This window comes from Phyllobates terribilis, unplaced genomic scaffold (assembly GCF_046119375.1).
Source record: "Phyllobates terribilis strain yellow unplaced genomic scaffold, ASM4611937v1 Scaffold_2__4_contigs__length_985480577, whole genome shotgun sequence".
NCBI lineage: Eukaryota > Metazoa > Chordata > Amphibia > Anura > Dendrobatidae > Phyllobates > Phyllobates terribilis.
Window position 1 is genome coordinate 357,984,870 of NW_027362762.1, and position 14,863 is coordinate 357,999,732.

General features: G+C 40.3%; 1 protein-coding gene across 2 annotated transcripts in view; it reads right to left on the reverse strand.

Moving 5' to 3' along the window:
- The window catches only part of IMPG2 (interphotoreceptor matrix proteoglycan 2), a 91,995-nt gene that overhangs the window by 50,767 nt on the left and 26,365 nt on the right, over nt 1-14,863 (reverse strand). The window contains exons 5-7 of one of the 2 annotated variants that reach the window (XM_073664681.1): nt 6,593-6,759; nt 5,073-5,104; nt 2,495-2,518 (exon numbers count right to left, since the gene is read on the reverse strand). In XM_073664681.1, coding sequence (XP_073520782.1) covers nt 2,495-2,518; nt 5,073-5,104; nt 6,593-6,759 — 223 coding nt within the window. The remainder of the gene's footprint in view (nt 1-2,494; nt 2,519-5,072; nt 5,105-6,592; nt 6,760-14,863) is intronic. The other variant, XM_073664683.1, reaches the window with a different exon arrangement.

The following is a 14,863-nucleotide window of genomic DNA, read 5'->3' on the forward strand; positions in this document are numbered from 1 at the left end:
TCAAAAAAACTGTGTAAAAAATGGGCACAAAAACTATAACATACTGTATATGTACAGGGAATGTCTTTGTGACAACATGACAAAGTCCGGATGCCTTTTATTTTGTTGGTGCCCAGCAGATTTATTCAAGATGCATAAATTGTGCAGCTCACAATCACATTGTCAAAGTACTTTCATCTAGTCAGTTTTGCAAAATGTATTTCTAATTTCATTGCAATTAATGTACAAAAAGCAAACTTCCTAAATATTTAGATGAATTATCTATTTTTCTAAATCTATAACTACTACCAATGACAACAATACTCATAACTATAATAGTAATACCACCATAATATTAACACTTCAAATCATTTTTTTCTATTGAATATACACATATCCTGAACTCTACACAACTTCACCTTCACCTTTGTCCTGACATAGTTCCTCTAAATAAACATGTAATATCTCTTCTTAAAGACATTTTTAGGAAAAGACATACTAACCTAATTTCATAACGATTACGCTACAGAAAACAAAATGCTACATTATAAAAAATGTCTGCTAATAGGCAACAAAAAAATCGTTTTATGTTAGCTGCTTAAGAGGCCCTGTCACTTGCCAATAATGTGCAATTGTTTTATCTGGTCTAAATACCAATGATCTCTTGAATCTGATATTTTGTGGTTTTTTTGTTCCTGCACCCTTCCATTCCTGAATTATAGCCATCCCCTCTTAGCAGGTAAATTTTGTCTTGTTGGCCAAGTAGGAGTAATTCTAGATTCTTCTCTGTGTGCAGCTTCATAAGGATCACGCCCTCTTGGATAACAAAACAAAATTTACATACGTTGAAGAAGAGGTCATATTTCAGGAATTGAGAGAAGGAAAGAATTAACTATGGCAGATTCAGGCGAACATCGACATTTAGATTTGGTAAAAAAAAAATGTAGTTTTGGGCAGTGACAGGTCATGCATAAAGGGGTTGTCCGGCTTTAGGCTACATGTCTGCAGTCACTCTATGTGGCTGCAGACTTGTGAATCCTCACATTGCGCAAACTGCACTGTGACAATTCTCCGGTGCCAGCGCTGGGAGAGGGCGGTCATGTGACCATGAGTATATGTTTTGCATACTTCTGGGCACATTCCAACTAGATGTGTCCGACGTCACTTAATACCCTTGCATTGAGCGAGGCTGTGCACGTCTAGTCGGCACGTGACCGCATGTGTGCCAATCACATACTTACGGTCATGCGCCCACTGTTCCCGATGTAGGCACTGCGCTGTGAAGATTCACATTGCACATTACTTGCCGAACAAGATCCCATCGGAAGCTGATTTTAAATATTATAACAGGGATACCAGTGCTCTGCTATAAAACAACAGCTCATAGTAGCTACATATGCATTAGAGAGGTTGTAGCATGAACAACACATATTACTTATCCACAAGATAGATGATAAATCTATGAACGCTGGAGTTACAACTGCTTGGACTTCCGCCGATTATGACAAGGAACACCATGGTCCCCTATGTGAATAGAGAGGTAGTGATGATGTGAGACCATTGCTTGATTCACTGTCGATAGGAGTGGTGGTTGCACATACTTTGCATCTCTGCAATCATACATTTATCATCCATCTTGTGGATAGTACCTCCTCATGCAATTTCTTTGTCTTCACTCATCCATATATCTCATCCAATAAACCAACTTAAACTGGCCCCCTATGTTGGCTGAGCACATGGGTCTTTGTGAGTCAATGGTCAATGCATTTTATCATTTTCCAAGTAAAATCTGGAGTTCTTAGAAGAAAAAAAGAAGGACTTTAGAGAACTATCCTTAATTTCCATTCCTTAGGAAATTGGCTAGCACAGTCATTATTTCCAGTAATCTTCAGGAATCTCAGGTCTATACATTCTTATCCTAATCTCTCCAAATCTCCTTGCCTGATGTGGCATGCATAGAACAGAAGGGACTCCACAATACAAATAATACCGTCTCCCTGCCGCTTCTAAATGTCATCATACATCTCCATCTTAAAGCAAGACAGACTCGAGTCGTTAGCTCTTCCTCCCCATCTGCTAATAACTTGTAGAGGAAAAGGGTTGGCATGTAAAGGATTTTATAATAATGGTTTACTAGAGTGAAATGTAGAATCTGACATAATACCACCCTGCTCCTTAGTTCTGCTGAACGAGGGAGGCAGGACCCTCACAATTCACACAGTAATGGCTCTTTCTAGAACCATCAATGTGATAACCTGGAAAACTGCTACACACTGTAGCTTGTCACAAGGTATATGGGAAAATGTCAGAGGAGTTTAACCCTCTCTATTCAGACTCCATATAAGTCTCATGGGCTTACTCCATGGTATTAAGCATTCTGGGTAGTTTTCAATCATTTTAGTTAAAAAGTATGAACTGTTTGGTATGTATTATTGCTGGATACCAGTGATGTTATCAGACAGTAGTGCTACCAATGTTCTAAAAGATAATCAAACATATAAGACCAGTAACTTACCCGCACGCCCAATCACTGCAAGAACTTAAGGCAGAAAATAAAACCAGCAAGTATTAATTACCAATAATGATGGCATCATGTCAAAAAGTTGGAATAGAAAATGATTATTGTATAGTGTACATACTAAAATGGTTATAGTATACCTACTATACTGATTATAGTGTACCTGCTACACTGGTTATAGTGTACCTACTATACTTGTTATAGTGTACCTACTACACTGGTTATAGTGTACCTACTACACTGGTTATAGTGTACCTGCTACACTGGTTATAGTGTACCTGCTACACTGGTTATAGTGTACCTGCTACACTGGTTATAGTGTACCTACTACACTGGTTATAGTGTACCTGCTACACTGGTTATAGTGTACCTACTACACTGGTTATAGTGTACCTGCTACACTGGTTATAGTGTACCTACTACACTGGTTATAGTGTACCTACTACACTGGTTATAGTGTACCTGCTACACTGGTTATAGTGTACCTGCTACACTGGTTATAGTGTACCTGCTACACTGGTTATAGTGTACCTACTATACTGGTTATAGTGTACCTACTATAATGGTTATAGTGTACCTACTCTACTGGTTATAGTGTACCTACTCTACTGGTTACAGTGTACCTACTCTACTGGTTACAGTGTACCTACTCTACTGGTTACAGTGTACCTACTCTACTGGTTATAGTGTACCTACTACACTGGTTATAGTGTACCTACTATACTGGTTATAGTGTACCTACTCTACTGGTTATAGTGTACTTACTATAATGGTTACAGTGTACCTACTCTACTGGTTATAGTGTGCCTACTATACTGGTTATAGTGTACCTACTACACTGGTTATAGTGTACCTGCTATAATGGTTAAAGTGTACCTACTCTACTGGTTATAGTGTACCTACTATAATGGTTATAGTGTACCTACTCTACTGGTTATAGTGTACCTACTATACTAGTTATAGTGTACCTACTATAATGGTTACAGTGTACCTACTCTACTGGTTATAGTGTGCCTACTATACTGGTTGTAGTGTACCTACTATACTGGTTATAGTGTACCTACTATACTGGTTACAGTGTACCTACTATGATGGTTACAGTGTACCTACGATAATGGTTACAGTGTACCTACTATAATGGTTATAGTGTACCTACTCTACTGGTTATAGTGTACCTACTATACTGGTTATAGTGTACATACACTTTTACAAGTTTTTGTGGATGCTAAATAGATTTTTCATTGAGGGTTTAGATTAATGCAAATCTATAAAGTGTGGCATCTAAGAATGATTAGTAATAAAGTATTTTATAGAACTTATAATGTAAACTCCATTGTTACAGAAGTTGTTAGAGAAGATCAGTCACCAGGTCAAAGTTGGCCAATGTTTGCTGTTAGTTGCTGCTCCCCTTTTAAGGTTTTTACCAAGGGTGTGTTGCTTATAGGATTCTCTTGGGCATATCTTTAGGCTGCACTGTATAATTGCCCTGTGATCAATGCCCCCTTGCTAAAGACCATAAAAATTAGCATATTGGGCATACTAAATAAAAAGGCCTATATCTCTGGAACCATATGGCTTGTCAAGCTCGCTGGTGGCCCACGTGGTTCGAGGACCCACTGTGCTACGGGGCCGAGCTTGCCTACGAGGGATGTAGCTAAGCGACTACCTGGTGTTCACTGGAGCTCCAGAAGGTGGAATCAGGTAGCCGCCAGGTACCACTCCTAGGCAGTCCCCAGTACTGCAGCTGTCGATCCCAGGGGTCGGGTTCGCTGGACAGGGACACGGGATCGGAGTCACTGACAGGAAAGATTCGGAGACAGACGGACACTAAGGACAAAGTGGACTTCAGGGATAGGTTCTCGTTCAGACCCACAGGTCTAGGGAAATGGTTCAGGTTCCACTGAAACAGCTACAGGGTTCAGGTACTGCCGGAATGGCTTCAGGGTCATGTATAAACTATACAGGACTACAGGGACAGTACAGGATAGGGAAATAACTAATTTAAACTAAGGACGGGGACCTGGCAACATACAGTTGCACACACAAACTACCATTAATAAACTATAGGGGGGTGCCTTTTATACAAGATGCTTTCTAGCTATTGGCTGGGGACATCTTTGCAGGTGCTTGCGCTTTCCCTTTAACAGCAGGGGAGCGAGCGCACTAGGTATGCCGCCGGAAGTCAGAGCAGCGTGCACAGGGAAAGGAGGGAGAGGAGCACGAGGACGCTGCTGCGGTAATGGGTAGTACATGGCTCAAAATAATATTAATACTCAGGGCAACAGCGGGATTAAATGAGAGCAAAAATTACCAACTTCTGACCCGGTGACAGGTTCTCTTTAACAGGGCACAAAAATAGTAATAATTACATTAGTATTAATGTCGTCATATATTTCCAGTGCTGTGTCATTTGTCACAGAACTGTAATACATGGATTGAGTAAAACTTGCACCCTTATACTGGCTGGATAAATGTGTTAAAATGATTGGTAACCACTAAAGAAAAAATATAACAGAAACTTCACAGTCAAAGATATTTGGTGAGATACAGAGATATAGAACATATTGCAACCTACCTGCTAGCTGCATGTTTAGTCATGGCCAATTTCTGTAAGAGAGTATTATAGTTGTGAAGTTTGGGAGTATGAAGTAAAACAGCTTTTGGTACACAGTTATTAAAAATGCTCTGTGTCAACTCCATGAGATATATTCCTGAACTACTTTATAGACATTTACATGGTCCTCCTAAATTTAGTTAAATTTGATCTTGTTTATCAACTTAAAGGGAATCTGTCAGCAGGTTTTTGTTATCTCATCTGAGAGCAGCATAATGTAGGCAAAGAAAAGCTGAATTCAGCAATGTATCACTTAGATTACTGGGTACAGTCATTTTCACATAATCAGAGCTTTTAGATTTAGAATGAAGCAGAGCTGAGAAAGTTAACCTCGCCCACACTACTCTGTATATACAGTGTTCATAGACAATGAGCTACTTAGTTGCTGGACTAGTCCGGACATGTTAATCTCTTAGAGATAAAACCTTCACAGTTAGTAAACAACAGCACACACTTTGACAAGTGACATATCCCTGAATTCTACGTTTCAGCCTTTATCTCCTGCTGTCTTAAGTTTGCTAATAGATTCCCTTTAAGGCAAATTAATTCACCAGTTTTGATCCCAGGAATTGTACTGTACCTCCGTAAAACAATCATGAATTCCTAACAGAAGTCTATAAATGTGCAGGACATAGTTATCGGATCAATCATGCAGTGTCTAACCTCAAACATGAATATTCTATATATTGGACAAGTTATTACAATACTATTTTCCTTTTTGCAACATTTGATAACTACTATGTCAGGAATTCTACGTGTTTATTGACCCCCAAATCTGATGTTGCCCCACATTTCCCAATTTTTCATCTCCTGTGTGTTATTCAATATCAAAATATAATTTTTGCATTTTGGTGTCTCTGGACTCATTTGATGTTGCAAATAGAGTTAGATACAATTATTAGTAATGTATTACACATAGAGTAATTGTTGGCCTCTTCCTTTCTAACAGTTTTTTCCTAAGATTTCTCATAAACATGCACGCTCGGCTCCTCTGCACATCCTCGCAATGGCCAACTAAAAAAAGAAAGGTGGAGTGTAGCTCTGCAACGGCAGCGGATTAAACACACCTCGTATCGATTTTTAATAAGAGTGAAGCAGGGCTCATTCTGTAGATAGCTTTCTATACTGGGCTCTATTGACATCCCCCAAGAAGATGCACAATATGTTTATGGCAATAGAGAGGTGAAAATGGGAAATTGTGAATAGTTATCTCCATTTTCAAACCTTACATGCCCATCTTTCCTGTCTAACATTGCTGCACTGAAAGGTTGCCACATACAGATATTATCGTTACCTAATCCCAAATAAGGTGCAATGTAGTAATAATAATAATAATAATAATAATAATAATAATGCAGTTCCCTGCACAATGCTGGGAAGGTGTAAAAAGACTTTAGGGCTTACTCATTCAGAGAAAATTAAACCAGAATTTATGATTTAGGAGTTTCCTTTATACAGTAAATAATAGTCTTCTCATTTACCTCTATGACCAACTTGTGATGATCATCTGATTGACTGAAACTCTCGCCGATCTCAAATACTGGCATTGTGCCCTCCTCACACAAATGCATCCAGTGCTGATATTCTGCTTGATCCGGAAGTCGGTCCCAAAATATCTTGAAAACTTCCCAAACTGTTTCTTGGCAAACTGTACAAATACACAATCACAAAGAAATGTTTGTCATAGCTGAACACAAAATAAATGTCAGTGAACAACCCCTTTGAGACCGAGTTAATGGACCTCGATTTGTGTGTTAGAATATTAGGGTCAGCACTTAGGGACTATTTCATCAGATCGACTACATCAGCTGAACAAAATAAGGAATGTATAATATAGATTAATAGGAAGTTATCATTTTATTGTTTTCAGTAAATGTTTAAAGTGATCCTCCATTTAAATTAACTGATTACTAAACCTGAGCTCATGAATGAAAGGGCATGACTACTGCCAAGTGATCTAAGCTGCCAGCAGTCCAATAGAGACCTATGTGCACAAAATATTGAAGGCCCTTCTAGGAACATTGTCATATAATACAAGATTAACCTAAAATGGTATATCCATCTTAAGCATCTTTGATTGGTTACATAGAGGCTGAAAAAAAGCAAAAGTCTGTCAAGATCAACTTTTCTCAATCAAATATAAAATATTTATTTCTAGATTATATTTGACTGTCTATATTATTTGTCATTAGATTGGCATTCAGATCTTTTTTTTAAATGATTATATAATATCTGACATTATTACCTCTTGTGGTTGGACAATCAATACATTACTATAAACCTGTCTATGACTTCTGCCACATAGAAATCGGTATCACACATTTCTAACTCCCATGTCTTCTTGCAGGCCGTGTCTGAGCATTGCGCATGTCCCGATAGTAGATGGAGGCGCCTTATTATTTGACATAATTTTTATATTCATATTGTTAAGGATATACAGGCTGACAACAACGTTTCTCTTAATGAACCAGTCAAGCGTCACTTGCTCTTTTGGCAAAATTTACATTAAATTGATGGAAGAATGAAGGGTGAAGGCTGGAAGAATGAAGGGTGAAGGCTGGAAGCTTGCTTTTCTCTCCTTTTTACTAGGACACTACTAATTGCTTTTTAAAAAAAATTAACATGTTTAATATTGATAAGAACAGATTCATATTTAAAAGTTATTGAAGAGAGTAAGGGGAAATCAGAACCAAAATTTATTGTAAAAATAAAATCTAAATTTTCCAATGCTGTCAATTATCTATTATACAAAGGTCTGAAACTCACAATAGTCTCATTACTGCATTTATTTACAGATAAAACAAAATACAGCAGAACATGAAGCTATAATTAAAGCCATTTATGGATGAAAATGGAATATCAGCGTAGAAAAACCGGACACAGGAAGTGGTTCTCCGGAAACAGTCAAGAAGGTTATCTATGGAAACAGTATACCTTGCTGAGCTGCTAAAAACAAGTAGCAATAATTAGAGATGAGTGGACCCCTTGGAAGTTTGGGTCCTGGTACCCGACCTGAACTTTATTCCAAAGTTCAGTTCAGGTACTACAACCGTACCCGAACTTGAGCCAGAACCCAATTGAAAACAATGGTGACCCTGACTTTTGGAGTTGGAAAATCTCTCTCTCTCCCCGGAACTCCGAACATTGCAATGGACTTCCAGGAGAAGTTCATGTTCAGCGTTTAGCACTGGACACTAACTATCAGGTACAAACCCTGAACTTTTAAGTTCGGGTTCGCTCATCTCTAGTGATAATGAAAAAGTCCCCTAAAATCATATATTTATTGGTTCATAAATAAAAAAAATAAACATCATACTAATTTATACAAAAACTAAAAACTGCACTTCAAATAGCATGAATAAATGTATAAATAAACAGTTCTGGACAATCCAGGTTTAAACAATTATAGATTTAAATGAAACACCCTAGTTGTACCTAAACTGTGGCACTACCTGTCTACGGAGGTTGGCACCCTAAAGTTAAGGGCAAATGGTGCCCCCGTTCACCGTCTACTGATCCTATGATGCCCTAGAAAGCCCTATAATGTTTTGTACCCATAATGAAAAATAGTAAATCTCTATATCAAGGGTTGCAAGAATCAGACAAATATACAGTATGTAAGACAATATATAAATCAAAAATATATATTATCCCATAATCATAAAGCCTCAAATATATATTTTTTCAATATTTAGATGCATATATCGCACATCATCAGGCTATATACCACAACATATCAAAATAATACCTTCATAAATGCATATATATTAATCCAGTACGTGTCTACCACAATTATCCATCCACATACTGTACTGTTGGCTCATCAGGAGGCCCATGGAGTGAAAGGTATTCACTTAGATGATGGAAGCCCAGCTAATCAGGCATCGAGGTGTTTATGTATGATATATACACACACAGACATATTATATATATATATATATACACACACACATATATACACACACACATACAGTATATGTACATTTGTTGCCGCTAATTACAGTGTTGTTTTTAATTTTTGTATAAATTAGTATGATGTTTGCTTGTTTTCTTTTTACTTATAAATATATAAATATATGCTTTTAGGGGATTTTTTTGTTAGCTGGATATATGATTGATCCTCTTTGGGTTATCCACTTCTGTTAGCTAAAAATACACCAGTGCCTATAACTTCTACATCTGGGAGCTACAGTATCATGCACACAACTGGCAGGTATAGTACATACGCCCTATTTTAATTAATAAGACAGGGGCTTGATACATGGCAAGTATCCCATAGCTGGCACGTGAGCAGCATCTCCTTGCTACTGATGCGAAAGTCTCATACACATGACTCCATTTGGCTCACTTGACCGAAACTTCTTTTAGTGGTGTATTAGATACAGTGGGGAAAAAAGTATTTAGTCTCACACTTAAAAAGATGAGAGAGGCCTGTAATTGACATCATAAGTAGACCCCAACTATGAGAGTCAAAATGAGAAAACAAATCCGGAAAATCGCATTGTCTGATTTGGAAAGAAATTTTTTTTCTCAAATTTTGGTGGAAAATAAGTATTTGGTCAATTACAAACAAGCAAGATTTCCGGCTCTCACAGACCTGTAACTTCTTCTTTAAGAGGCTCCTCTGTCCTCCACTCATTACCTGTACAGTCATGGCCAAAAGTATTGAGAATGAGACAAATAGTAATTTTTCCAAAGTTTACTGCTTCATTTTTTGTAATGGCAATTTGCATATACTCCTGAATGTCAAAGAGTGATCAGCTTAACAGCAATTACTGTACTTGCAAAGTCAATATTTGCCCAGAAAATGAACTTTAACCCCCAAAACACATTTCAACATCATTGCAGTCCTGCCTTAAAAGGAGCAGCTAACATCGTTTCAGTGATTGATCCATTAACACAGGTGTGGGTGTTGATGAGGACAGGGCTGGCGATCAATCAGTCATGATTAAGTAAGAATGACATCACTGGACACTTTAAAAGGAGGCTGGTTCTTGGTATCATTGTTTCTCTTCAGTTAACCATGGTTATCTCTAAAGAAACACGTGCAGCCATCATTGCACTGCACAAAAATGGCCTAACAGGGAAGAGTATCGCAGCTACAAAGATTGCACCTCAGTCAACAATCTATTGCATCATCAAGAACTTCAAGGAGAGAGCTTCCATTGTTGTCAAAAAGGCTCCAGGGCGCCCAAGAAAGACCAGCAAGCGCCAGGACCGTATCTTAAAACTGTTTCAGCTGCGGGATCGGACTACCAGCAGTGACGAGCTTGCTCAGGAATGGCAGCAGGCTGGTGTGAGTGCTTCTGCACGCACTGTGAGGCGCAGACTCTTTGAGCAAGGGCTGGTTTCAAGGAGGGCAGCAAAGAAGCCACTTCTCTCCCGAAAAAACATCAGGGACCGACTGATATTCTGCAAAAGGTACAGGAAGTGGACTGCTGAGGACTGGGGCAAAGTCATTTTCTCTGATGAATCCCCTTTTCGATTGTTTGGGACATCTGGAAAACAGCTTATTCGGAGAAGAAGAGGTGAGCGCTACCACCAGTCTTGTCTCATGCCAACTGTAAAGCATCCTGAAACCATTCATGTGTGGGGTTGCTTCTCAGCCAAGGGAATAGGCTCACTCACAGTCTTGCCTAAAAACACAGCCATGAATAAAGAATGGTACCAGAATGTCCTCCAAGAGCAACTTCTCCCAACCGTCCAAGAGCAGTTTGGCGCCCGACAATGCCTTTTCCAGCATGATGGAGCACCTTGCCATAAAGCAAAGGTGATAACTAAATGGCTAATGGAACAAAACATAGAGATTTTGGGTCCATGGCCTGGAAACTCCCCAGATCTTAATCCCATTGAGAACTTGTGGTCAATCATCAAGAGACGGGTGGACAAACAAAAACCAACAAATTCTGGCAAAATGCAAGCATTGATTATGCAAGAATGGACTGCTAACAGTCAGGATTTGGTCCAAAAGTTGATTGAGAGCATGCCAGTGAGAATTACAGAGGTCTTGAAGAAGAAGGGGCAACACTGCAAATATTGACTTGCTGCATTAACTCATTCTAACTGTCAATATAACCTATTGGTACTCATAATATGATTGCAATTATATTTCTGTATGTGATATAAACATCAGACAAACACTAATAAAAACCAGAGGCCAGCAGATCATGTGAAAATATAATTTTGGTGTCATTCTCAAAACTTTTGGCCATGACTGTAGTACTGGCAACTGTTTGAATTTGTTATCAGTATAAAAGACACCTGTCCGCAACCTCAAACAGTCACACTCCAAACTCCACTATGGTGAAGACCAAAGAGCTGTCAAAGGACACCAGAAACAAAATTGTAGCCCTGCACCAGGCTGGGAAGACTGACTCTGCAATAGGCAAGCAGCTTGATGTGAAGAAATCAACTGTGTGAGCAATAATTAGAAAATGGAAGACATTCAAGACCACTGATAATCTCCCTCGATCTGGGGTTCCACACTAGATCTCACCCCGTGGGGTCAAAATGATCTCAAGAACGGTGAGCAAAAATCCCAGAACCACACGGGGGAACCTAGTGAATGATCTGAAGAGAGCTGGGACCAACATTACACAGGCTACCATCAGTAACACACTACGCCGCCAGGGACTCAGATCCTGCAGTGCCAGACGTGTCCCCCTGCTTAAGCCATTACATGTCCAGGCCCGTCTGAAGTTTGCTAGAGAGCATTTGGATGATCTAGAAGAGTATTGGGAGAATATCATATGGTCAGATGAAACCAAAGTAGAACTGTTAGGTAGAAACACAACTTGTCATGTTTGGAGGAGAAAGAATGCTGAGTTGCATCCAAAGAACACCATACCTACCGAAAAGCATGGGGGTGGCAACATCATGCTTTGGGGCTGTTTCTCTGCCAAGAGACCAGGACGACTGATCCGTGTACATGAAAGAATGAATGGGGTCATGTATCGTGAGATTTTGAGTGCAAACCTCCTTTCATCAGCAAGGTCATTGAAGATGAAACGTGGCTGGGTCTTTCAGCATGACAATGATCCCAAGCAGACCGCCAGGGAAACGAAGGAGTGGCTTTGTAAGAAGCATTTCAAGGTCCTGGAGTGACCTAGCCAGTCTCCAGATCTAAACCCTATAGAAAACCTTTGGAGGGAGTTGAAAGTCCGTGTTGCCCAGCGACAGCCCCAAAACATCACTGCTCTAGAGGAGATCTGCATGGAGGAATGGGCCAACATACCAGCAACAGTGTTTGCCAATCTTGTGAAAACTTACAGAAAACGTTTGACCTCTGTCATTGCCAACAAAGGATATATAACAAAGTATTGAGATGAACTTTTGTAATTGACCAAATACTTATTTTCCACCAAAATTTGAAAAAAAATTCTTTCCAAATAAGACAATGTGATTTTCAGGATTTGTTTTCTCATTTTGTCTCTCATAGTTGAGGTCTACCTATGATGTCAATTACAGGCCTCTCTCATCTTTTTAAGTGGGAGAACTTGCACAATTGGTGGCTGACTAAATACTTTTTTCGCCACTGTAACAGCATGTTGGGATTTACTGAACGTTCAAATGCCTCTGAGTACAGAAGGCATACAAAGGTTTTTCCTGTTGTATTCTGTACAAATCTGTCAGAAGAAAACACATGATATGCTGTGCTGGATGCTACATGTAATGTTTATGCCAGCGTCCCTGCATGGCTCTCCATCTTTCCCCATGCAGTGATGTCGACATACTCACCACCGCGGCCATGCAGTCACCTCCCCATCTGCTGGCGTGCCTCCTGCTTGTGCATCCCACCCTTCCTGGCAGCGGGCCTAGTGTGAGCGTGCGCTTTTCCCCGTAATTAAAGGGGCATTGCGCACATAGTAAAATGCCCCCACCCAAGAGTTGGGAGGCATTTAGCATCAGAGTACACCATCAAGATGGCTCACAGCCAATTTCTGGGAGGCATCTTGTTTATAAAACTTCCTCCCCTATAGGGAGTCACTGAAGCAACAGCATTCATAGTGTGTAGTTTCTCCTACTAGTGAGTTGTTAGGTCCCCAGGTCCTTGCATGGCCAGTGTCCTGAATCTCAATCCCTGGTCTTTCCGTGGCCAGTGCAGAACCCGAACTCCTGGTCCTTGTTTACCCAGTCCTGAACACAAAGTCTCGGGTCCTAGTTCTGCCAGTGTCTGAACCTCATCTCCCTGTCTGTGTGCAGCCAGTCCTGAACCCAAAGTCCCTGATCCTAGTGTAGCCAGTGCCTGAACCTCATTCTCCAGTACGTGTGCGGCCGGTGCCAGTACCAGTATCTGAGACCCGTGTGTCTGTAAGTGTGCCTATCTGAGTATCCCGTTTATCCGGACTGCTAAAACCAGTCTCTGAATCAGTCCTGTGTGAACGTAGCCAGAGTCTGTGTCAGCAAATCTGCAGCTTCAGTACCGGGGACTGCCTAGGAGTGGTACCTGGTGGCTACCTGCAGCCCAGTCTGTCTCCATCATCAGGAGCTCCAGTGAACACCAGGTAGCCACTTAACTATGTCCCTTCCTAGGTAGGCCAGGCCCTGTGGCACCAATAGTCCATGCACCACATGTGCCATCTGAGGGCGCGACACTACAAACATACATGTCAGAGAAGAGAATATCTCCCACTTTTGGTACCCCGCAGAGCATGCATGGCTCACTAGGGAGCCGTATTGCCCAAGTCAGTGTATGGCTTTTTTTTACATGGCTTTGCCATGTGCATGAGGCCTTTACAGAACACACCCTAGCATGCTACTCAGTTATGTTTTATAGTCGATGAAGCTTCCAGATATTTTTACTTAAAGGGAACCCGTCATGTGAAAAAACACTATTGATCTGTAGATATGAGGTTAATCTGCAGGTTAATTAGTGTTCTGAACCTGCCCAGACAGCACTTAGAGCCCCACTGCCCAGAGGAAATTAACCCTATTCTTCCTAACAGCGTTTGGGTTTCAGTTACAGGGGAAGGCGCTCGTGCAAGTACAGTCTTCTCTCTGTGTATAGAGAGTGTCAGCTGTAACTGCACCCCCAGAACTGAGTGACAGCCAGCCTTAATGCTTATCCAGCTGTCAGTCAGTGCTGTGGGCGCAGTTACAGCTGCTGCTCTCTATAAATAGAGCGGTGACTGAACCCACATTGGCGCCACCCTCGTGACTGAAACCCAAACGCTGCCAAAAGGAATAAAGTTAATTTCCTCCGGCAGAGGGGGTCTAAGTGCGGGCGCTGGGCAGGCTCAGAATGCTATCAATTTGCAGATTAACACACGTTTCAAAGTTTTTTTGATGCGTTTTTTTATGCAAATTTTCAGCTGTGTTTTACAGTACCAGCAAAGTCTATGAGATTCCAGAAATCTCATGCGCACAGCTTGGGTTTTTTTGTCCTCAGTATTTTGTGCTTTGCGCGTTTTTTTGCACAAGAGAGTATGTCACTTCTTTCAGCGTTTTTTCAGCGTTTTTAAAAAAAAATGCCTAGTGTGAAGATTTTGCTGCATTTTTAGTAAAATAAGCAAGAACAGCAGTATGTGAAAGCCATTATTTTTGTGATTTAACCAAGTTTACCATCTTGTCTTGGTCACTGAAGATGGCAGTTTGGATTAGTACAGTTTAATTAAATTATTGATGCGTAAAAAGTAAACATTGGACACAAGATGTGAGATTGAACAATACCTGTGGCTGACCTAGGTGTGAAAGTAAATAGTGTCCTACAAACTCAATGCACTGCCAATGTCTTAGGTAAACTATTCATGAAC